Genomic DNA, 17,524 nt, shown 5'->3' on the forward strand with positions numbered 1-17,524 from the left:
TATAGGCAAGTAATGTCTCCCTATGGGCAAGTTCTGTCATTTGCTTTAGTGCGTCCCGTCGTGTGAGTCCTCCTTTCCTCCATTCACACCCTGAATCTCCCAATATTTCCGTTACCATTAACATTGTGTCTATTTACTTGAACGCAAAGGCATAGGGACCGGGCTGTTAAGCCAGGGCTCCATCCTACAGAACCCTGGGATTTGTAGTTCTGTGACCCACCATCACTCCTTGGCAGAGAAGGCTAGAGGCCTTGTGTGAGAAGCAAGTTGAATCCCAGGATTTAACAGGATGGAGCGGCAACACTCGCAAATGGCGCCAAACTCCATTATTCTTGTAGTTTAAATTATTATTCTTATTAAAGTCTATTTCTATAGCGCTGTACTTTTTACATTGTCATAAAAACAAGATAAGAGATAAAACCTGCCTACAGTGTGCAACTTTAAGCCTCTAGGGCCAGGCTCAGTTCTAGGGAATCCTGGGAATTGTAGTTTATTGTGGCACCAACTCCCAGAATTCCATAGCTTTGAGCCAGACAACACTCAAATACAACTGACGTCATCCAACATCAACCAATCGCGTTCCCGCTCGGCGCTGTCCAATTCCAAGCCACCAGGCACCTCCCAAAACCAATCACAGCGCTTTCGAACGTTGCTCCAACCAATCAGAGGCGGGGACGCTCTAGCTCACCCTTCCCCTCCGCCTCTGTAGAAGGAATCCCCTCTCTATGGTGATGACGCGCCTCCGCCAAGGCCCCGCCCCCTGGCTACAGGGAAAGGGGAACCAAGGATTCCTTTTGGTGTCGTTTCTGCGCATGCGCCAAATTTAACCCCGCCCCCATTCCCGCTAGGCGGCGTTTTGCGACGGCGGCCGCGCTTGACGGCTGTTGGTATCCCCCCTCCCGCCGCCCTCAGCGGTGGTCAGGGCGGCTCGCTTTACGGCCCGGCGGCGATGGCGGAGGGAGAGCGGGCGGAGAGTGGCGGCGGCGCCGGCAGCGGAGGGGGCTCCGGGCGGCCGCCTCAGGAGGGCGAGCCGGGAGCCATGGAGCAGGCCGAGTCCCTCAAGACCCAAGCGAACGATTACTTCAAAGGTAGGGGAAGGGGGCGGGGCCAATGAGAGACCTTGGAATTGCTTGCCCAATGTTCTCCTATGGACAGGTATTCTCCAGTCAGTGTTTCCCTATGTATGGCAATCAGTGATCCCCAGATTGTGCCCTTTAAGAGACTTTGGGCTCCAGCTCCCAGAAGCCTCAGTGTGGGATTCTGGGAGGTAAAGTCCACAGTTTGGGGATCAGGGCTTGTGTATCCCTATGGCCAGGTGTTGCCCTGTGTTTCCCTATGGGCAAGTGCTGTCATTTGCTTTAGCCTCACAAATCCCAGGGTGCAGCCCTTGGAGGTCTTGCTTTTGGGGAGCAATCCCTGCAAGTGGCTCTGTGTGTGGATTGTGGGATGGTCAGTCTAAGGAAGGAGCGGGAGACTGGGGAGTGCCCTTTTCTTTAAGAGAGGCAGGAGATATATACCATGTGTATGTAGATATATTTCATGGAGGTAGGGCACAAAGATATAGCTGGGTTAGTCTAGATGAACCCTTTAAGGAGGGATCTCCTTTCTTAGGGGGAGGAGAGGCAGGAATCCCCTGCCATGCAGGAACTCACAGTCAAAGCACCCCCCAAGAGACAGTCATCCAGCCTCTGTTTAAAAACCTCCAAAGAAGGAGAGTGTCTTCCACCATCAAACAGCTCTGACCCTCAGGAAGTTCCTCCTGAGATTGAGGTGGATTCTCTCTTCCTGTACCTTGAATCCCTTGCTCCTTGCCCTAGTCTCTGGAGCCCTGGAACAAAACAGTATGACACCCCTTCAGATATTTAAACATGACTCTCATCTACACTCTTAACCTTCCTTTCATCAGACTAAACATTCCCAGCGCCCTAAGTCTCTCCTCACAGGGCATGGCTTCCAGACCCTTCACCATTTTGGTTGCCCTCCTCTGGACATGTTCCAGCTTCTCAACTGGAGAGGTATGAAGGGAGGGTTTCACAGGAGAACAGGGCAGTCGGACCATCATTGCCCCTCTCTCACCTACAGAAGGGATGCAACCTTCTATCTCATTGTACATGGGCAGGCTGTGCTAACACAACACATTGTCCACACATCCACTAGAATGATCTTTCCAGGGAGCGAGCATTGCGGTCCATTCATAGGATTAGCAGTTAAAGGCATTGTCATCTCTGGGGCTGATGGACTTATAGAGCTGACTAGCAGTTCCTTGGAGTCTGGTGATTTTATAGAAAGATGTGCTGTTTCATTTCCAGTTACTTGTTTGCATGAAAGGTTGGATTCATCGGGAGGCAGCTTTCTGTGAACCAAAGCGTTGCCTTTTCAGAAACAGAGGAAAGAAACCTTGGGCAGTACAGGTTGAGCATCCCTTATCCAGAGACCCAAAATCGTCCCCATGGATGGCTGACATAGTGACAGCTTTGCTTTCTGATGATGGCTCAGGGCAGGCACACCTTGTTTCATGCACACAGTTATTAAAAACATTATGCATAAAGTTACCTTCAGGCTGTGCATAGAAGGTGTATACAAAGCATAAATGAATTTCATGTTTCAGTTTGTATCTCTAAGATACTTCATTATGTCTATGTGAATATTCTGAAATCCAAAACACTTAAGTCCCAACCATTTTGGATAAAGGAGACTCAATCTTGGGATGTAGCAGAAACAGATTTCTTCCAGGTGGGCCATGATGAGTCTGTATTCTTCTGTGTCCCCAAATCTTCCTTGCAAACTAGCTCTTGCACTTGAGTCTCTTTCCTTGCAACCCTTTGCTTGTGTCCTCAGGACACATTGTGATGAAGGCTGTAATTAAACCGTTGAGTCATTTTGGACTCTCCGCTGCATTTAGTCGCACTTTTGCCAACTTCCATAGTGTGACTGCTTTTAATCCTTGGCTAGTCTGGCTTGTGCCCCAAAACAGTTTTTTTATAGAGCCTTAGGCTGTGTTTCATTCTGGCTTTTAAAGATTCAGCGGTGGGAGACGGCAATCCCATGCAGATACAAATACGCATGTTTCTGTTTAACTTCTGCATTAGTTACTTATGCATGGACTGTGCCATAGACTCTGCAATAACTCAGTCCATGTTTGCATAATAGTTATTGTGGTTTAATGTGTTTTTTATGTTTGAGTTTATAAACATGTAGCAGCTTACATTTTGTAGTGGGGGAGGTGATTGCACATGGTCTCAAACTGCATTAATTCTGCAGTGTAGATGCAGCCTTAGATTGCTCCCGGTCACTATGTTAGGAGTGTGTTATCCTCATGAGAAAGCAGGAGACGTCTGAGGTAGCCTGACCTGATCACTCTGCTCTATGTTCTTCTCAATGTGTTGGATGCTCTCCTATGTGTAAGCAACAGAAAAGCATCACACAAGCCTTAGCTTTCCCTTGTATGAACCTCTCATCAGAAGCAGCTTTGGACTATGTAGCATGTTTGCTTATGGGTGTTATGTTAGTAACATAATACAGCCCCAATAAAGGCTCATTTCTGCTTTTTCCTCTTTCCCTCCCTCCCTGTTAGCAAAGGACTATGAGAACGCCGTGAAGTATTACACCCAGGCCATTGAACTGAATCCCACCAATGCCATTTATTATGGCAACCGGAGCTTGGCATACCTGCGGACAGAGTGCTACGGCTACGCTCTTGCTGATGCCACCAAGGCCATTGAGTTGGACAAGAAATACATCAAAGGCTATTATAGGAGGGCCACCAGCAACATGGCCTTGGGCAAATTCAAGGCGGCATTGCGGGACTATGAGACGGTGAGTGGGAAGGTCAGGAAGAAGTGGTCATCTCCCTTCCTTTGAAGTTTCTGAGGTTGCCTCAATATGAGAGGAGCTTTTTAGTTTGCTTGGAGTTACATTATGAAGATGTTGCAGTTGCAGGGTCCACAGAGTAAAGTAAGCTTTACTTACTACCCAGCCATTTACTTGTGGTTGTTTCCAACCCCTGCTCCTCACCCAAGTCCTTCATTGTGTACAGAAGACTTGAGAGTGGGAGGCAGAAGATCATCTCTCATTTACATTAGTATATGTCAAAGGTAATTAATAACATAACTTCTTTGAGGGTTGCATGAGAAATTCCTTATTTTTATGTTCCCCAAACTCTGGAAAATTTAGGAAATCATTATGCAAAGCGATCTTTTAGCACCGTTGAGACAAACTGAAAGAAAGAAGTTGCACCTGAGAAAGTAGACTCAAGTCTACGAAAGCTCATACTTCTAGCTTCTTTCTTTCAGTTAGTATCAAAGGTACTACGAAATACCTTTACATTCTAAAGTAGGGTGAGGTGAGAGAGGACACTGCCTCAACAACCTGATTCCATCTCCAAGTCATCTCCAGTTGTGAAACTGAGGAATGTGCCTTGGAATTGTGTATATGAGAGAGGACAGCATGGGGAAATGGACAGGGATGGTTTTACACACAAATGCATAACTATAGATTTTGTAAATATAAGTGGGGTCCTCTCCCCCCCTCCCTTGCCCAGGTTGTTAAGGTGAAGCCGAATGACAAGGATGCCAAGATGAAGTACCAAGAATGTAACAAGATTGTGAAGCAGAAGGCTTTCGAGCGCGCCATTGCCAGCGACGAGCACAAGCGGTCTGTGGTTGACTCCCTGGACATTGAGAGCATGAGTGAGTTGTAGCAGGGGAGGCTGTTCAAGTGAAGATTGAAGGGTTTGTATGTGGGTTGAATGCAAGCAGGGTGCCCAGGGGCCATTGAGACCTTGAGGAGAACTACAGGTTTCCTTTTGGTCTCTACAAGATGGGCTTAATTGGTACCCCGTTACTAAAGCTGGTGGCATTAGCAATTGTGACAGGCATCAACAAGAGGACCATATCCACATGGCAATATTCAAAGGCAAAGAGGTTGAGCTGCTGGAGGCAGGAACAAGTCCTTTCATGTTGTCCTTAGTGCTGTAGTCCTTGACTGTGAGCCACAGGGCCTAGATACCCAGCATCCCTTACATCTTTCTAAATTTGGGAAAGCCGCCTGGCCATTAGCAAGCTGTATCTGAACATCCTAGTTTAACTGCTGCTGTAGTGTTTGTGCTCTCTGTCCATCTGCTGGCTGCTGGCCTTGAGAACAGCAGTTCTCAGATTTTTCTATACTCGCAAGTTATGCTTTCAGAATCATTTTGGAGGGGTCTTTACATATCTGCCTTGAAATTCATGCTCATTGCACAGGATTTTGGGGCAGAGTTAAGGCAGGGTTCCGTGAAAGATGGTGATTGAAAATAAACTTTATTTGGGCTGTAGATATATTCATTTGTATGCTGAGGAAGTCTTGACCTTCTATAGAACTTGAATATTCCTGGGTTAAAGGTTTTCTGCTTGAAGCTTCTTAATGCTGTGATATGTACGTACCCTGTCTTACTCTCTGGCAAGCCTGCTCATGGTCTGGCTAAGAAATGGGTGCTTGAGAGGAGGCCTTGTGCCTCGTGAGTCTCAGAATGTCCTTCCTTTCCAAGGGAGCCCTGGCCTTTTCCTGTTAGTGACTAATGTTGCTTCACACAGGTGACTGTGCCAAGGTTTTCCTGCCAGTTCCCAAAATAGATCAAAACCTCATATCATAAATACATAGCATGGAGAGGCTCAATCAGTAAAAATAAATAGGAAACTCTTTGCAATGGGCCAGCTGCTGGCACGAGCAGGATCCCTTAATCCCTGTGTCTGGACTAAACTATGGCACAGTTGCATCCTGGATGCGCCCGAAGTCTGAATTTTAAATTTCTGCATGCATCACCCTTCTCTTACCCCTGAATGTGTTTCAAGATAGCTGAGGGAGATGATGTAGGGAAGGAAATGACTATGCTTCATGCCTGACACTTCGACCTTAAATTCCAAGAAGGCAGGGTCCTGATTTTTAATTACCGTTTGGGCACAGTATTTGTGGCAGCAGCACTGTCCTGAAGGTTGAACTCTTTTCCCCACTGTATTCTGCTCCTGCCTTCAGGAAAGTGATGGACAATATCCCATGTGGCCTCTTGTCAGATATGATGGATGTCAGTTGCTGTGTGACCAGAATGTTGGACTAAGTAGGACTTTGGTTGGAGTCTGTGTGGCTCTGTTTATGTTCCCTCATTTTATATTACTTGGGCAGAACCCTTGCGCAAAGCTAGGCTCGTCCTGCCCTTCTGCCCCTCTAACCATTTCATCCTTTTTTAAAATTGTTCCTCCTGCGCTCTGCAGCCATTGAGGATGAATACAGTGGCCCAAAGCTGGACAATGGGAAGGTGACTCTTGAATTCATGAAGGAGTTAATGCAGTGGTACAAAGATCAAAAGAAGCTTCACAGGAAGTGTGCCTACCAGGTAATGCCTCTTCTTACTCTGCTCCTTAAGACCTGTCACAAGGGCAAACTGCTGCAATAATGCTGGATTCAGAGAGAATTGCTTATATAAGTAGGCTTAATGTAATGGGCGGAAAGGGCATGCTGAATTTGCCTTGGGCTATGAGATTGGTGGAGATTCACTGGGTTGTTTGCCTAAGTAATTCAGGTAAAAAGAGACCATTGCATACTTGGAGATGCAACCCAGGGAGATTGTCTGTCCTATTTGGAATGAGTTTCCCATTGGTTATTTTTCATACTGCTGCTCAGACTCCATCCATGTAACTTTTACACAGCCAACAAGCACAGGCGACTATGTGTGATTGAGTCCCCAGGGCCTGAACAGCAAATTCTGATAGTCCTCCAAATCTGACACTCTGAAGAATGCATGCAAGGCATGTGTTTTCTTGCACTGCAGTAAGGTGTGGGGAGGGCATGAAGAAAATGATGAGGAAACTGGGGGATCATTATCGCTGGGTTCCTTGTCCAACTATCTCTCACTTTGTAATCCTTAATCATTGTGATCCATATAGCTATTCCTCTTGTTTTGTTTTTTTAACTTCCATAGTAGTAGCCACAATTTAAAAAAAAAAATGACAAGGCCTTGTAGCACTTTAAAGACTAGCAAATCTATTATGGCAGAAGGTTTTATGGACACTGATGGTTTATAAGAGGCTACAAGACCATTCTTAGCCTTTTTGAAAATTGTTTGCAATCATGAAGGCAAATTTTAATTTAAAATGTTACTAATTAAATGTGTAATGCAACCCAGAATCTAAACTGATCTAAACAGTATTTACAATCTTTATTGATTCTTTCTTTCCTCTTGATTGCATTAATCTTTTCTCAGCTTTCACCTTGCCTGTTCTCTCTATGACTTCTCTTTTCCCTCTTGCAGATCTTGGTGCAAGTAAAAGAGGTGCTATCGAAACTCCCCACCCTAGTAGAAACTACGTTAAAAGAAGTAAGTGTGTGTCTTTGCATCCAAAATTTAAATGTCAGAAGATGTAGGTACAGCTTACCCTGTAATACCTGGTTTTGGGAACTCTTGAGGTTTTCAACCTTTAAAACACATCTACATTCCTCTGTACAGCATCTTGTGGCGCTGGGTTGGGAGTGCTGGTCTACTTTGTGGTCCGTTCCCTAAATTTGTGTGAATCCTCCTAGAGAGTTCTGTGTAGTTGCTTTTGGCAAGATGGTCCAAAATCCTTTTGTTCCTGATGTGTATGGGGACAGGGAAGGGAATCTAAAGAACATTCCCCTCTCACCTCTACTAATTTGAAGCACAGCCATGTGATTCTTTGAATTAAATGGTGGAGAATTGTTCAGAGCTAATTACAAGTAAATATCTTTGATTTATCCTGATTTCTCTTCCCTCTGCTGTCTCTTTGTGCCTTCTCCTCTCTCCTGTTCCTTTGTTCCAGACAGAGAGAATCACAGTCTGTGGAGATACCCATGGGCAGTATTACGACCTCCTGAATATATTTGAGTTGAATGGGCTGCCGTCAGAAACAAATCCATATGTATCCTTTCTTGGTACTCCTCCTGGGTCGCTGTATTGATCTATTCCTCTCCTTGGATTGAAATAGGGGTCACTCTGCTGGCAGCAATTTTTAGCAAAATGCTCTTGAGTTTCTAGCCAGCCCAGTTTGGGGTTTGGCTTTGGTTGTGGTGACTGTTGAATTCTAGGGACAAATACTCATTTTTGGAAAGGAAATTGCAAATGGATTGGCTAATGAAATAAAAAGCAAGAATAAGCAATGAATAGAAAAGTGGTTACCTGGATTTCCTGAAGGAGAGAAAGAAACTGGGGAAGAGAGGGAAATGTGGATTGGAATGGGGAATACATGAGAGGAACATTTTTTGTTTCCTCCCAATTTACTTTAATAGTTGTGTGAGAGAGAACTGGATTGTTCTGGAAGTTTGATGTATGATTCCTTCCCAACCCCTTCTACTCAAAGAGCAGGATCCAATTGTTTCCCATGCATAGTACTATTCAGTTACTTTAATCACTGTTTCATGAACTCCTCAAAAGTGGCTGTCACTAACCTGCTTTCTATGTTTGGCACAATGGTTACTCTGCTCTGTCCTTTGGTTAATGTTCATCTTGGTTTCTTTTGCAACAGCTCTGGGTGGGATGTAGTGCATCTTGGGAAGGAAGAGCCATTTAGAGTGTAGGTTAAAAGAAAGAAAGGTGGAGAAAAGAAGGTAAAAATGTGTCCAGATTGAAAATGAAATGGCTGTTTCTCCCAACAAGGCATAATTTATTTTTCTTAAGCATGGCCTCTTCACCACTGCAGATATTCAATGGGGATTTTGTGGACCGTGGCTCCTTCTCTGTGGAGGTGATATTAACATTGTTTGGTTTTAAGTTGCTATATCCAGATCATTTCCACCTACTTCGAGGTAAGGGCCTTCTCCTCCCCTGCTGAGGACACATGCCTCATTGTTATTTCAAAACCTAAAATGATATTCTGATCAGTTCTCAATTTAGGATGGTGGTTGTGCGTGTGTGTTGTACCTTCATGTTGTTTTGGATGTCTAGAGATGCTAAGGTGGCCAAATGGGAGCCGTTGCCTGGGGTTGGAAAATTAGTGCAGTCAAAAAAGCTGTCTTCATTTTGGCTTCTGTTTTCTCTTGATTCCCCTTGCCTACCTTTCCAGGGAACCACGAAACAGACAATATGAATCAAATTTATGGGTTTGAAGGCGAGGTCAAAGCCAAATACACAGCCCAGATGTTTGAACTGTTCAGTGAAGTTTTTGAATGGCTACCTCTGGCGCACTGCATTAATGGCAAAATCTTGGTAAGGAGGTTATGGGCTGGGCTCATTGGATTGGAAAGCCCAGGTCATCGAGGGGTCCTCTCTTCAGGGTATTCTTACCCTTGCTGAGCCTGGCCTGTTCTTTCTCCTCCTCCTCTCCAGATAATGCATGGTGGGCTTTTCAGTGAAGATGGAGTAACATTAGATGATATCAGGAAGATCGAGAGGAATCGGCAACCTCCAGATTCAGGTGGGCATGAAAAGATGGGGTGGTGAACTCAAGGTACAGGTTAATGGGGTGGAACAGCACTTCTAAGTGGGATAGTCTGATCCCCTTCAAGGGCTGTTGCCCAACTGATGAAATCTTAATTCAGTTTTGGCATGTTTGTTTGTTTAATATGTGCATAAATTTGCACTTCAGAAGAAGAAAAATCATTAGTTCCAAACAACAACAAAACATAACTTTCTGTTTTTTTATTATGTGAGAGCTGAGTCACAGCGGGTGCCATCTTAATTACATTTTTCAAATACATCTTTACACATGGAGTTTGCCATCTGTACCTTACAGAGGTATTTGTAATACAGATACTTTTATACATTAATAACAAACACACACACACTGCTTAATTTAATCTGATTTAATCTGATTCCAGTATTGGAGAAAGGGTGGGATATAAATGAATAAAATTCTAATATCTACCTCATTTATTATTTGCCAGTGTTTGAGGGCACACCAGTCCTAGTTACTAGTTGTACCTTTCTGTGTTTCCTCTTCTCCGCAGTCTGTTTAGTTGACCTCTGATATTCTCATTGGCAGGTCCCATGTGTGACTTACTCTGGTCAGACCCTCAACCTCAGGTAAGTCTGCTTTGGCAATTCACCCAGTTTACCTGCATTTTTAACCTGGTTCAACCACTCAAAATCATCTGTGTCCTGGGCACCAAGCCTCCTTGAGTCACCCTTTGGTACGCTTGACCTGCTGGAGCCACCTACTTCCTCTCGACTCACGCTTCAGGCCACCTTTGATATCAGTCAGAACCCTTTTGTTGCCATACTTCTTGGCAGGCATCCAAGCAAGTCTCTTCCCTCCACCGTCCAGCCTGAGCCAGGCCAGGTTGCAAATGAGGAATACGTTGCAAATGTATACATGCCAAGCTGCCTGTTATTTTAGGATAGATGGTGGTGAGGGACCTCTAAAAGTTTAAATAAGGTTAGTGGAGCCACTCTGGCCTTGTTTAGGAAAAGTAGTATGAGGAAGTTATAAGAAGGAGGCCCACACACCCTTCAGTATACCTCTCCATTTGAGCTCCATCTTGAATTATGTTTGCACCTTCAAGCAGAAGGCAGAAACTTGATAGGTGAATCCCATTTTCATCCATAAGATTTCCTCAAGTCATGTTGCTATTAAAGATGGAGAAAAGTAGCTGCAACAACAAATATAATAACATCAACAATAATATCTCACTGATTTCTCATTGTGAACAGCAGTAGCACATTAGAATATAACCAACAGATTAGACACATAAGCGCATTGCCTTTCAGATTCCCTTGTGTTCTGCCAAGGGACTAGAGCCCAGGGCTGGAGTATCACCTGTGAATAAGTTGGTGGTGTCATTTTCCTGAGTGGGGAAACAGACCTTCCCTTCCTCATTTAGATATGTTTGACCTAGTTGTTGCTTTCTTATCGTTTATTGCCTCCAGAATGGCCGGTCAATCAGCAAACGCGGTGTGAGCTGTCAGTTCGGGCCTGACGTCACCAAAAGCTTCCTGGAACGCAACCATTTAGACTACATCATCCGCAGCCACGAAGTCAAGCCCGAGGGATATGAGGTGGCACATGATGGCAAGTGTGTCACTGTTTTCTCAGCCCCCAACTACTGGTGAGTGAATGAGTGACCAGACTTTTCCTGCAGCATGATGGTTGTGGTACTCTTTGGATGAAGTGCTGCCCTTAAGATGAAAACTGTTTGCTAATTTTTAAGGAACTGTGGCTCTGTCATAGATTGAAAACCAGCATGGTATAGTGTCTTGAGTACTGGACCAGGATTTTGGGAGACCAGGGTTCAAATTGCTTCTCAGCTGGAGAAACCCAATGGGTGCCTTTGAGCAAGTCACACTCTCTCTGCTTCAGAGAAAGGCAGTGGGAAACATCCTCTGAATAAGTCTATGCAAGAACACTCCCTGCTGTTTTTTTTAGAGCCAGATTCAAGTGTTGTATTAAACTGTGAGAAACCAGGTTTTGAATCCCCACTCAGCTGTTTAAGCCTGTTTTGTGACTCTGGGCAAGTCATGCTCTCTCAGACTGAGAGGAAAGCAATGTAAGCCTCTGAAGAAATCTTATTTTATCAAGGAGTCAACTTGAAAAGACGCCTAAGAACACAGCATGGTCCTGTCATACCATTTCTCCCCCTCCTGACTCCCTGTCATCCATGCGGCAGGAGTATGGATGCACCTCTGCACACATACCACTCAGACCTGTTTCTGGTGGCAGCTTCCCTTCTTCTTTCCCCTGTTTGAGAATGACTGTACTAATCTCTCCTCTCCTTTCTTGACCATTTCTTACCAGTGACCAGATGGGCAATAAAGGTTCCTACATCCACTTGAAAGGCTCAGACTTGCGACCAGAATTTCACCAGTTCACAGCAGTGGTGAGTCTTTTGTCTTGTGGGGCATCACCCATGGGTGTTTATGAGCGCATGTTTCCTTTCCTTCACTTTGCCCTAGAGCTTTGCCTTCTGTGGGCGATTCCTGTCTGGAGGCAGGGAGGTGTGTTTGCTCACCACGGTTCTCCTCCTCTTTTCCCAGCCTCATCCGAACGTCAAGCCAATGATGTATGCCAATTCACTGCTGCAGCTGGGGATGATGTAAGCCGCCTGTCACCTCTGCTGGCTCTCACCCCTGCCTCCCCTCTTCCCCCCTGTCTGGAGACCATGCGCTAGGCAAACAACAATGGTTTTCTTTCTTTTTTCCTTTTTTTAAAAATTTCTTCGAACATCAGCCTTCACTTCAAAGCAGGGGTTATTGAAGGGAGCAGGAGAATGGAGAGAAAGTAGGTGATAAGCCCTGAACTGGGATGGGATCGCATATGTAACACTACCCGTAAACCCCCCAGGACAGGTACCAATCCAGGGTTCAGCCCCTCTTTTCTTTTTTATGCACTAGCGACGGTGCGTGTGCACACAGGAGAAGTTGGCAGCCAGAGTGTAACAAACATTTTTTTAATATATATTGGAAGATTGTATTTATTCCTACGGTCTGGTTTTCTTTTCCCACTGCTCTTCTACTCCTCCTTCTTTACCAACTTGATTAGACTCTTCCTTTCCATACTTATATCCATCAGAGAGTGCAGGGGATGCAGGGTGAGATAGAGAGGGAGAAGCTCTCCTTTGGCCAGTGGGGATCTTCTCCCCCTTGCACGGCAGAGCAAGGCAGTTTTTGGGCTGCAAGCCTCCTACCCACATTTCTTCTCCAATGTGCTGCATTTTGTTCCATTGCAGCAAAGCAAATGGTTTGGTTGATGGCACATTCTACAGCTGAGATCCTACATATGCACATAGTTTCACATGCTCAGTTCTGTGTCCTCCCACAGCCCGGCAGCTGTCAAACTTCAGGAGCAGACCCTTCTGCTATCACTTATTGGCGGGATGAGGACGGGAACAAGGAAGCAAATCAGACTATAGAGAATCAGCTGGTCTCAACTTGGTTATGAGGAAAGAGAAATGAGGGTGTAATCTCAAGTGGAGTGCACCTGCCTTTTCCTTCCCCAGGAGATCAGAGCAGCCAGATCTTTATGAGCTGAATTCACACACACACACACACACACACCCCAATTTCCATGTGAGGAGAAGTAGTAGCAGCAGCTTCCCCCACTCCCAGAGCTTGACAGCTACCAGACATGGGAGGACCTTGGACAGAGTACAAGAGCAAGAGAATAGGTCTCTATGCCCCTTCCAAAAAGAGATTTACATACATGTAATCTCCCCTTACACATGTGCAAATCAGCAACAGGATGCCAGTCCCACGAGGGGAAACAAATATTGGATTAAGGCAGTGGTGTATTTCCAGAAATTGTTGCCTTCTCATGGCATAATTTCTGGGAGGGAAGGAAAGGTCTTTCAGTCATTGGCCAGCTATTTCTCTCTCTCTCCCTCCCTTCCTTGTTGTTTCCTGCTTCCATCAAGTATGCTTATAACTCTCCTATGATACACTCCTACCTACCAGTTTTCATATTTTGATAAATGAAAGCTGCATTTGCAGCTGGGCACTTCCATGTGAACGAAGTGACGAATCCAATACTGGTGTCAATACTAATTAGGCCTGGCTCTTTTAAAGCCAGCCAAAATCTGGAATTGTTTCAGCATCCCACTGACATAGGAGACACCACTGGAAAACTACTACTATAAGTTTTGAGGCTGAGGGAGCAGGTCTTGTGTCAACCTGTATGAGTGGGTTACTCCTTCCATCTCAAAGCCAGCAGTGGTGGGCAACCTGGGTGCTGCTAGTGACTTGTGCAGGGGCACAACTTGGCCTGGAGATTGCATGTCCCTGGCTGCTTTTCTCAGTTCTCTGGGCTTCAATTCACCAGAAGGAGGTAAACATGAGCAAATGTTGGCTGGAGGAAGTTACCTCTCTGGTGGCAGTTTTTCAGGATTGCAAGGAGGTTTCCAATAAGTGGAAGAAGAGGAGTCTAGGACTGGCCCTTATGGCTTGGTGGACCCCAGTGCTCCAGCCTCACCTGTCTCCTAGTTTAAGACAGTGTAAGTGATGTGAGAGGTGGACATTCATCTGTGTAGTGTGACTTTTCTCTCTTAGGCCAGGATGTGTTCCAGTCAGGTGTCTTGGGAAGGTCTGGATCTGTTGGTGTTCTAAGGGACCTTCCAGTTTAGACATCTCATTGGGCTTGGGAGACTGAGAGAGATTGTGACCAAGACCAGAGCCACTATATCTTAGCCTAACAGTGGATATGAGGTTAGGGCCTGTCTTATCTGACTTCAGAATTTGTGGTGGCTAATCATCCATCCTTCTTCCCCTCCCCAACCTCTTATGTTTTTCTTTTTCACCCAAAATAAGGCACAAAAGTCTAGGGTGGGAGATCTGGCCACTAGGGTCCATTCCTGCTATGGAAACGGTTAAAGGAAACAGGGTGGTGATGTCTATAGGTTTTTCTTCCTTCTCGCCTCACCCCAAGCCCTATTGCCCCCACACCTTGGTGGACCTCCCATTCTTGTTCTGGGAAGGAAGTGTCATTTTGGCTTTCCCAAACCCAAACGAAGCTGCTTTTTTTTCTTTTGTGGCCGAAAAAGAAAGAGAAACCAGCGAATAATTCCAGAAGCACTTTGGATGTTGTTTTTCCATGATGACCATGGAGGGTTTTTATACATCCAGGATTCCTTTTCCACTTGCCCTCCTATCTACTGAGCTATTTTACTGTCTGTAATTAAACAAAAGATGTTAAAATAAAGTAACTATTGAAAGATCTGTAGGGCTTTCTTTCTGCCTTTTGGAGGTTAAGTCACATGAGTTTCCTTAACATAAAGCGTTTGTCTGAGCCCCTTTTTGCATTACAATTTATATAAAAGGTAATTTTTTTTTAAAATCTAGCTTTATAACTGTTTGTTTGCCTTGGTGAATTGAGAGTCTACTGGAGTAAAATGTAACTTCAATATTCTTGTTGAGTAAATATATTTAAGAATATAATTCCAAGTTTTAATGCTAGATTTGAGTCAGGTTTTAAAGAAATTTTGGATTAGCAGGAATTACAGCTCGGTTTACATATTTTTGCTCCATGTTTTGACCAGATATTCACTAAAGCAAATAAAAAGCACTAAAAATATCTGTTTCCCTGTGATAGCCTTAGGGTCGCCATAAATTGGAACGGACTTGAAGGAAGGCACACAACAAGAACAACAACAGCTTGGCCACCCAAACTGAGACGTTGTGAGATGATCACTTTCCAAAAGGATCACTGCCACCTTGTGGTAAAATAATTAGCTACTTTAGTGCCCAGATTTCCAGATGAAAAAATATGAGCCTCAGGAAATGCTGGGTCTTATTCCTGCATACAAAATAGAATAAATTAACCCCAGACGTATACAGTTTGGATATACCTATTTACTATGGTAGCCAGTGGTGTAGTGTTTTTGAGTGCTGGACTACAATCGAAGCCAGCGTTCGATTTCCAAATTGGCCATGAAACCCAATAGGTAACTTTGGGCAAGTCACACTCTCTCAGCCTCAGAGGATGGCAATGGTAAACCTCTGAGGAATCATGCCAAGAAAACCCCATGATAGGTTCGCCTTAGGGTTGCCATAAATCAAAAACGACTTGAAGGCAGACAACAGCAACCTATTTACCCAATAATCATCAGATATAAGCCAGCTATAACAACATTTTTACAATTTTAGTATTATTAAATCAAAAACCACTATACAAATACCACAAAAGCAAATATTCTTTAATATAAAGGAATACTACATAATATTACAGTGTCACAACTTGAACTGTGCTGAGTCCACAGTCTTTCCCTTTATGGTAATAAAGGCAATCCATAATCAAATATTTGGCCAGTGTTTGCAATTGCAATTAATCCAAGGCTGCTCAGCCAGTAAGACTCAGGGTCTTATTCCTGTACAAATGGATTCCATGTTGGAGATCCACTACAAATATCCTCCTCCTAATGTGGATGGTTGGTGTCATCAATCATCGTAGCATATGGAACTGATTTGCTGCCCTATTGCTCTAGCAAAAGCCTGAACACCCTTTTACATGGGTTCCAGGAAAACCACTATGCTGTTTTTTGGCTTGGTTTTGGTGGCCCAGTTAATATAGAAAGTGTTGCTTCTGCATGAAATGGCTGGGGGGAAAAGATGGCCTAACGCAAAAAGGAGATGACTTCCCCTTCTTCACTGGCTTCAGAAGAATGCCATAAAGGAAGAGGAAGGAAGCCTTTTACAGTATGATGTACTGGAAGGATAGAAACAAGAAGAAACAAGTTCACACGGGGAGGAAATGCCAGGCAGAACTGTTGGGGAAATGGATCAACTTGCCCAGGCAGCAACTGGAATGTCCCTCGAGGAAGGAAAATGGGAACATGATGCTTGGAAAAGCAGATCCAAGGCATGGCTGAGACTGACACAAGGTGACCAGATGTCCTAGCTGCAAAGGAGGATAGTCAAGAAAAACAGAGGACGTTACCAAATAAAAACTAGACATTCTATATCATATGGCTTATTTGCAGCTGGATTACCTATACTGTATTTTATTACGCTCTCAGACAGATTTTTCTGATGAACTTTTCTCCGTTAAAATGCCTTGTTGGCTTGCAAAATCCTTACAGTACTCTAAGCAAGTCAAAAACTTAAAATGCTGTTTACTAGCAACAAACCTTTGGCTGGATCTATTGGATTTCTTGTCCTTTCTTCTTCCTCAACCCAGATGGCAACACTGTTGATTCCCCCTTCTAGGCCAAAATATTCTAAAGTCACCAGATTCTGTCTGATCTGGGAAGCTAAGCAGGGTCAGCCCTGGTTAGTATACAATACTTGGATGGGAGACCACGAAGGGATCCCCAGTGCTGAAGGCTGTATTTCAGAGGAAGGAACTGCCAAAAACAACCTCTGAGGATTCCTTGCCTAAGAAAAGCCTCTAAATTCATGGGGGCACCATACGGTGACTTGTCATTAACAGGAAAATCCAACAGCTTATGCAAACCAATGCAAATCAGTGATCCTTCACCCAGTGCAAGAGCCATTCCTATTGCTCCATCCAACTTTCATTGCTAAAATGGCTCCCTCTCGGCTTCTGTTTTCAAGAAAAACATGCCGACAAAACATCGAACGTGCCTAGTTTTCTTAACTGCCCATGATCCCGTTTCAAGCGGCCCGTTTATTCCAAACTGCACCCTAAAAGAAAAAACCCCAAAAGCTACACCTGGCTTCTCTTTCTCATCCTCTCTGGAAGAAAATGCTCCAAGTTACTCTGGAAAGAGGCCAGTTTTCCTAACCAACTTGGTCTGCAACAAGCCAAACCCGACACACCTCTGAGTTGGGAGCAATTGTTTTGACAGATGGCAAAAACCCTCCGGATCTTCCAAGACAGCTTTAAACCGCTGATCCACCTTTATTTTTGTTTTTCAAGGCAACGTAAGGGCTGCTCATGGGCCAGTGGGGAGTTAATTCCTTCTGGGGGAAGCCTGAGAAAGGTCTGACCCCTTGGCTGGGGCCAGTTGGGCTTTTCTCTTCCCAGCATTGAAGCCTCTCCATTCCTGCCAAGAGGACAAAGAAACCTTTGTGGAGCCCTGCAGAAGCTGGACCAGAGATGTCAAGAGGGCACCTTTTGTTTAGGCCTTAAAACAAATACCAAAAATGGAGGGATGT

The 17,524-nt window shown here is 44.7% G+C and overlaps 1 protein-coding gene across 2 annotated transcripts; it reads left to right on the forward strand.

Annotated features, from left to right (window-relative positions):
* Window positions 1-856: 856 nt before the first annotated feature.
* On the forward strand, window positions 857-14,626 carry PPP5C (protein phosphatase 5 catalytic subunit). Of its 2 annotated transcripts, XR_006100736.1 has the most exons (14): window positions 857-1,088; window positions 3,575-3,816; window positions 4,541-4,688; window positions 6,246-6,367; window positions 7,283-7,348; window positions 7,809-7,907; window positions 8,685-8,790; window positions 9,048-9,190; window positions 9,311-9,398; window positions 9,966-10,006; window positions 10,850-11,028; window positions 11,715-11,796; window positions 11,954-13,739; window positions 14,099-14,626. XR_006100736.1 is itself a non-coding variant. In XM_042440223.1 (13 exons), exons 1-13 carry the CDS (start codon window positions 950-952, stop codon window positions 12,014-12,016), a joined length of 1,518 nt encoding a protein of 505 aa, XP_042296157.1. In that variant the 5' UTR covers window positions 857-949; the 3' UTR covers window positions 12,017-14,626. The 2 variants fall into 2 exon arrangements, 1 of the variants encoding a protein (XP_042296157.1); XM_042440223.1 differs by having other exon boundaries at window positions 11,954-14,626.
* The last annotated feature ends 2,898 nt before the right edge of the window (window positions 14,627-17,524 follow it).

Source organism: Sceloporus undulatus, chromosome 9, assembly GCF_019175285.1.
Source record: "Sceloporus undulatus isolate JIND9_A2432 ecotype Alabama chromosome 9, SceUnd_v1.1, whole genome shotgun sequence".
NCBI classification, from domain to species: Eukaryota; Metazoa; Chordata; class Lepidosauria; order Squamata; family Phrynosomatidae; genus Sceloporus; species Sceloporus undulatus.

Excerpts from the sequence above, each read along its gene's own strand:
- PPP5C (XM_042440223.1), top strand. The coding sequence starts at position 950 with ATGGCGGAGGGAGAGCGGGCGGAGAGTGGCGGCGGCGCCGGCAGCGGA. Across the intron at positions 7,349-7,808 it reads TAGAAACTACGTTAAAAGAA|ACAGAGAGAATCACAGTCTG; the intron begins GTAAGTGTGTGT and ends CCTTTGTTCCAG. Across the intron at positions 11,797-11,953 it reads TTCACCAGTTCACAGCAGTG|CCTCATCCGAACGTCAAGCC; the intron begins GTGAGTCTTTTG and ends CTCTTTTCCCAG.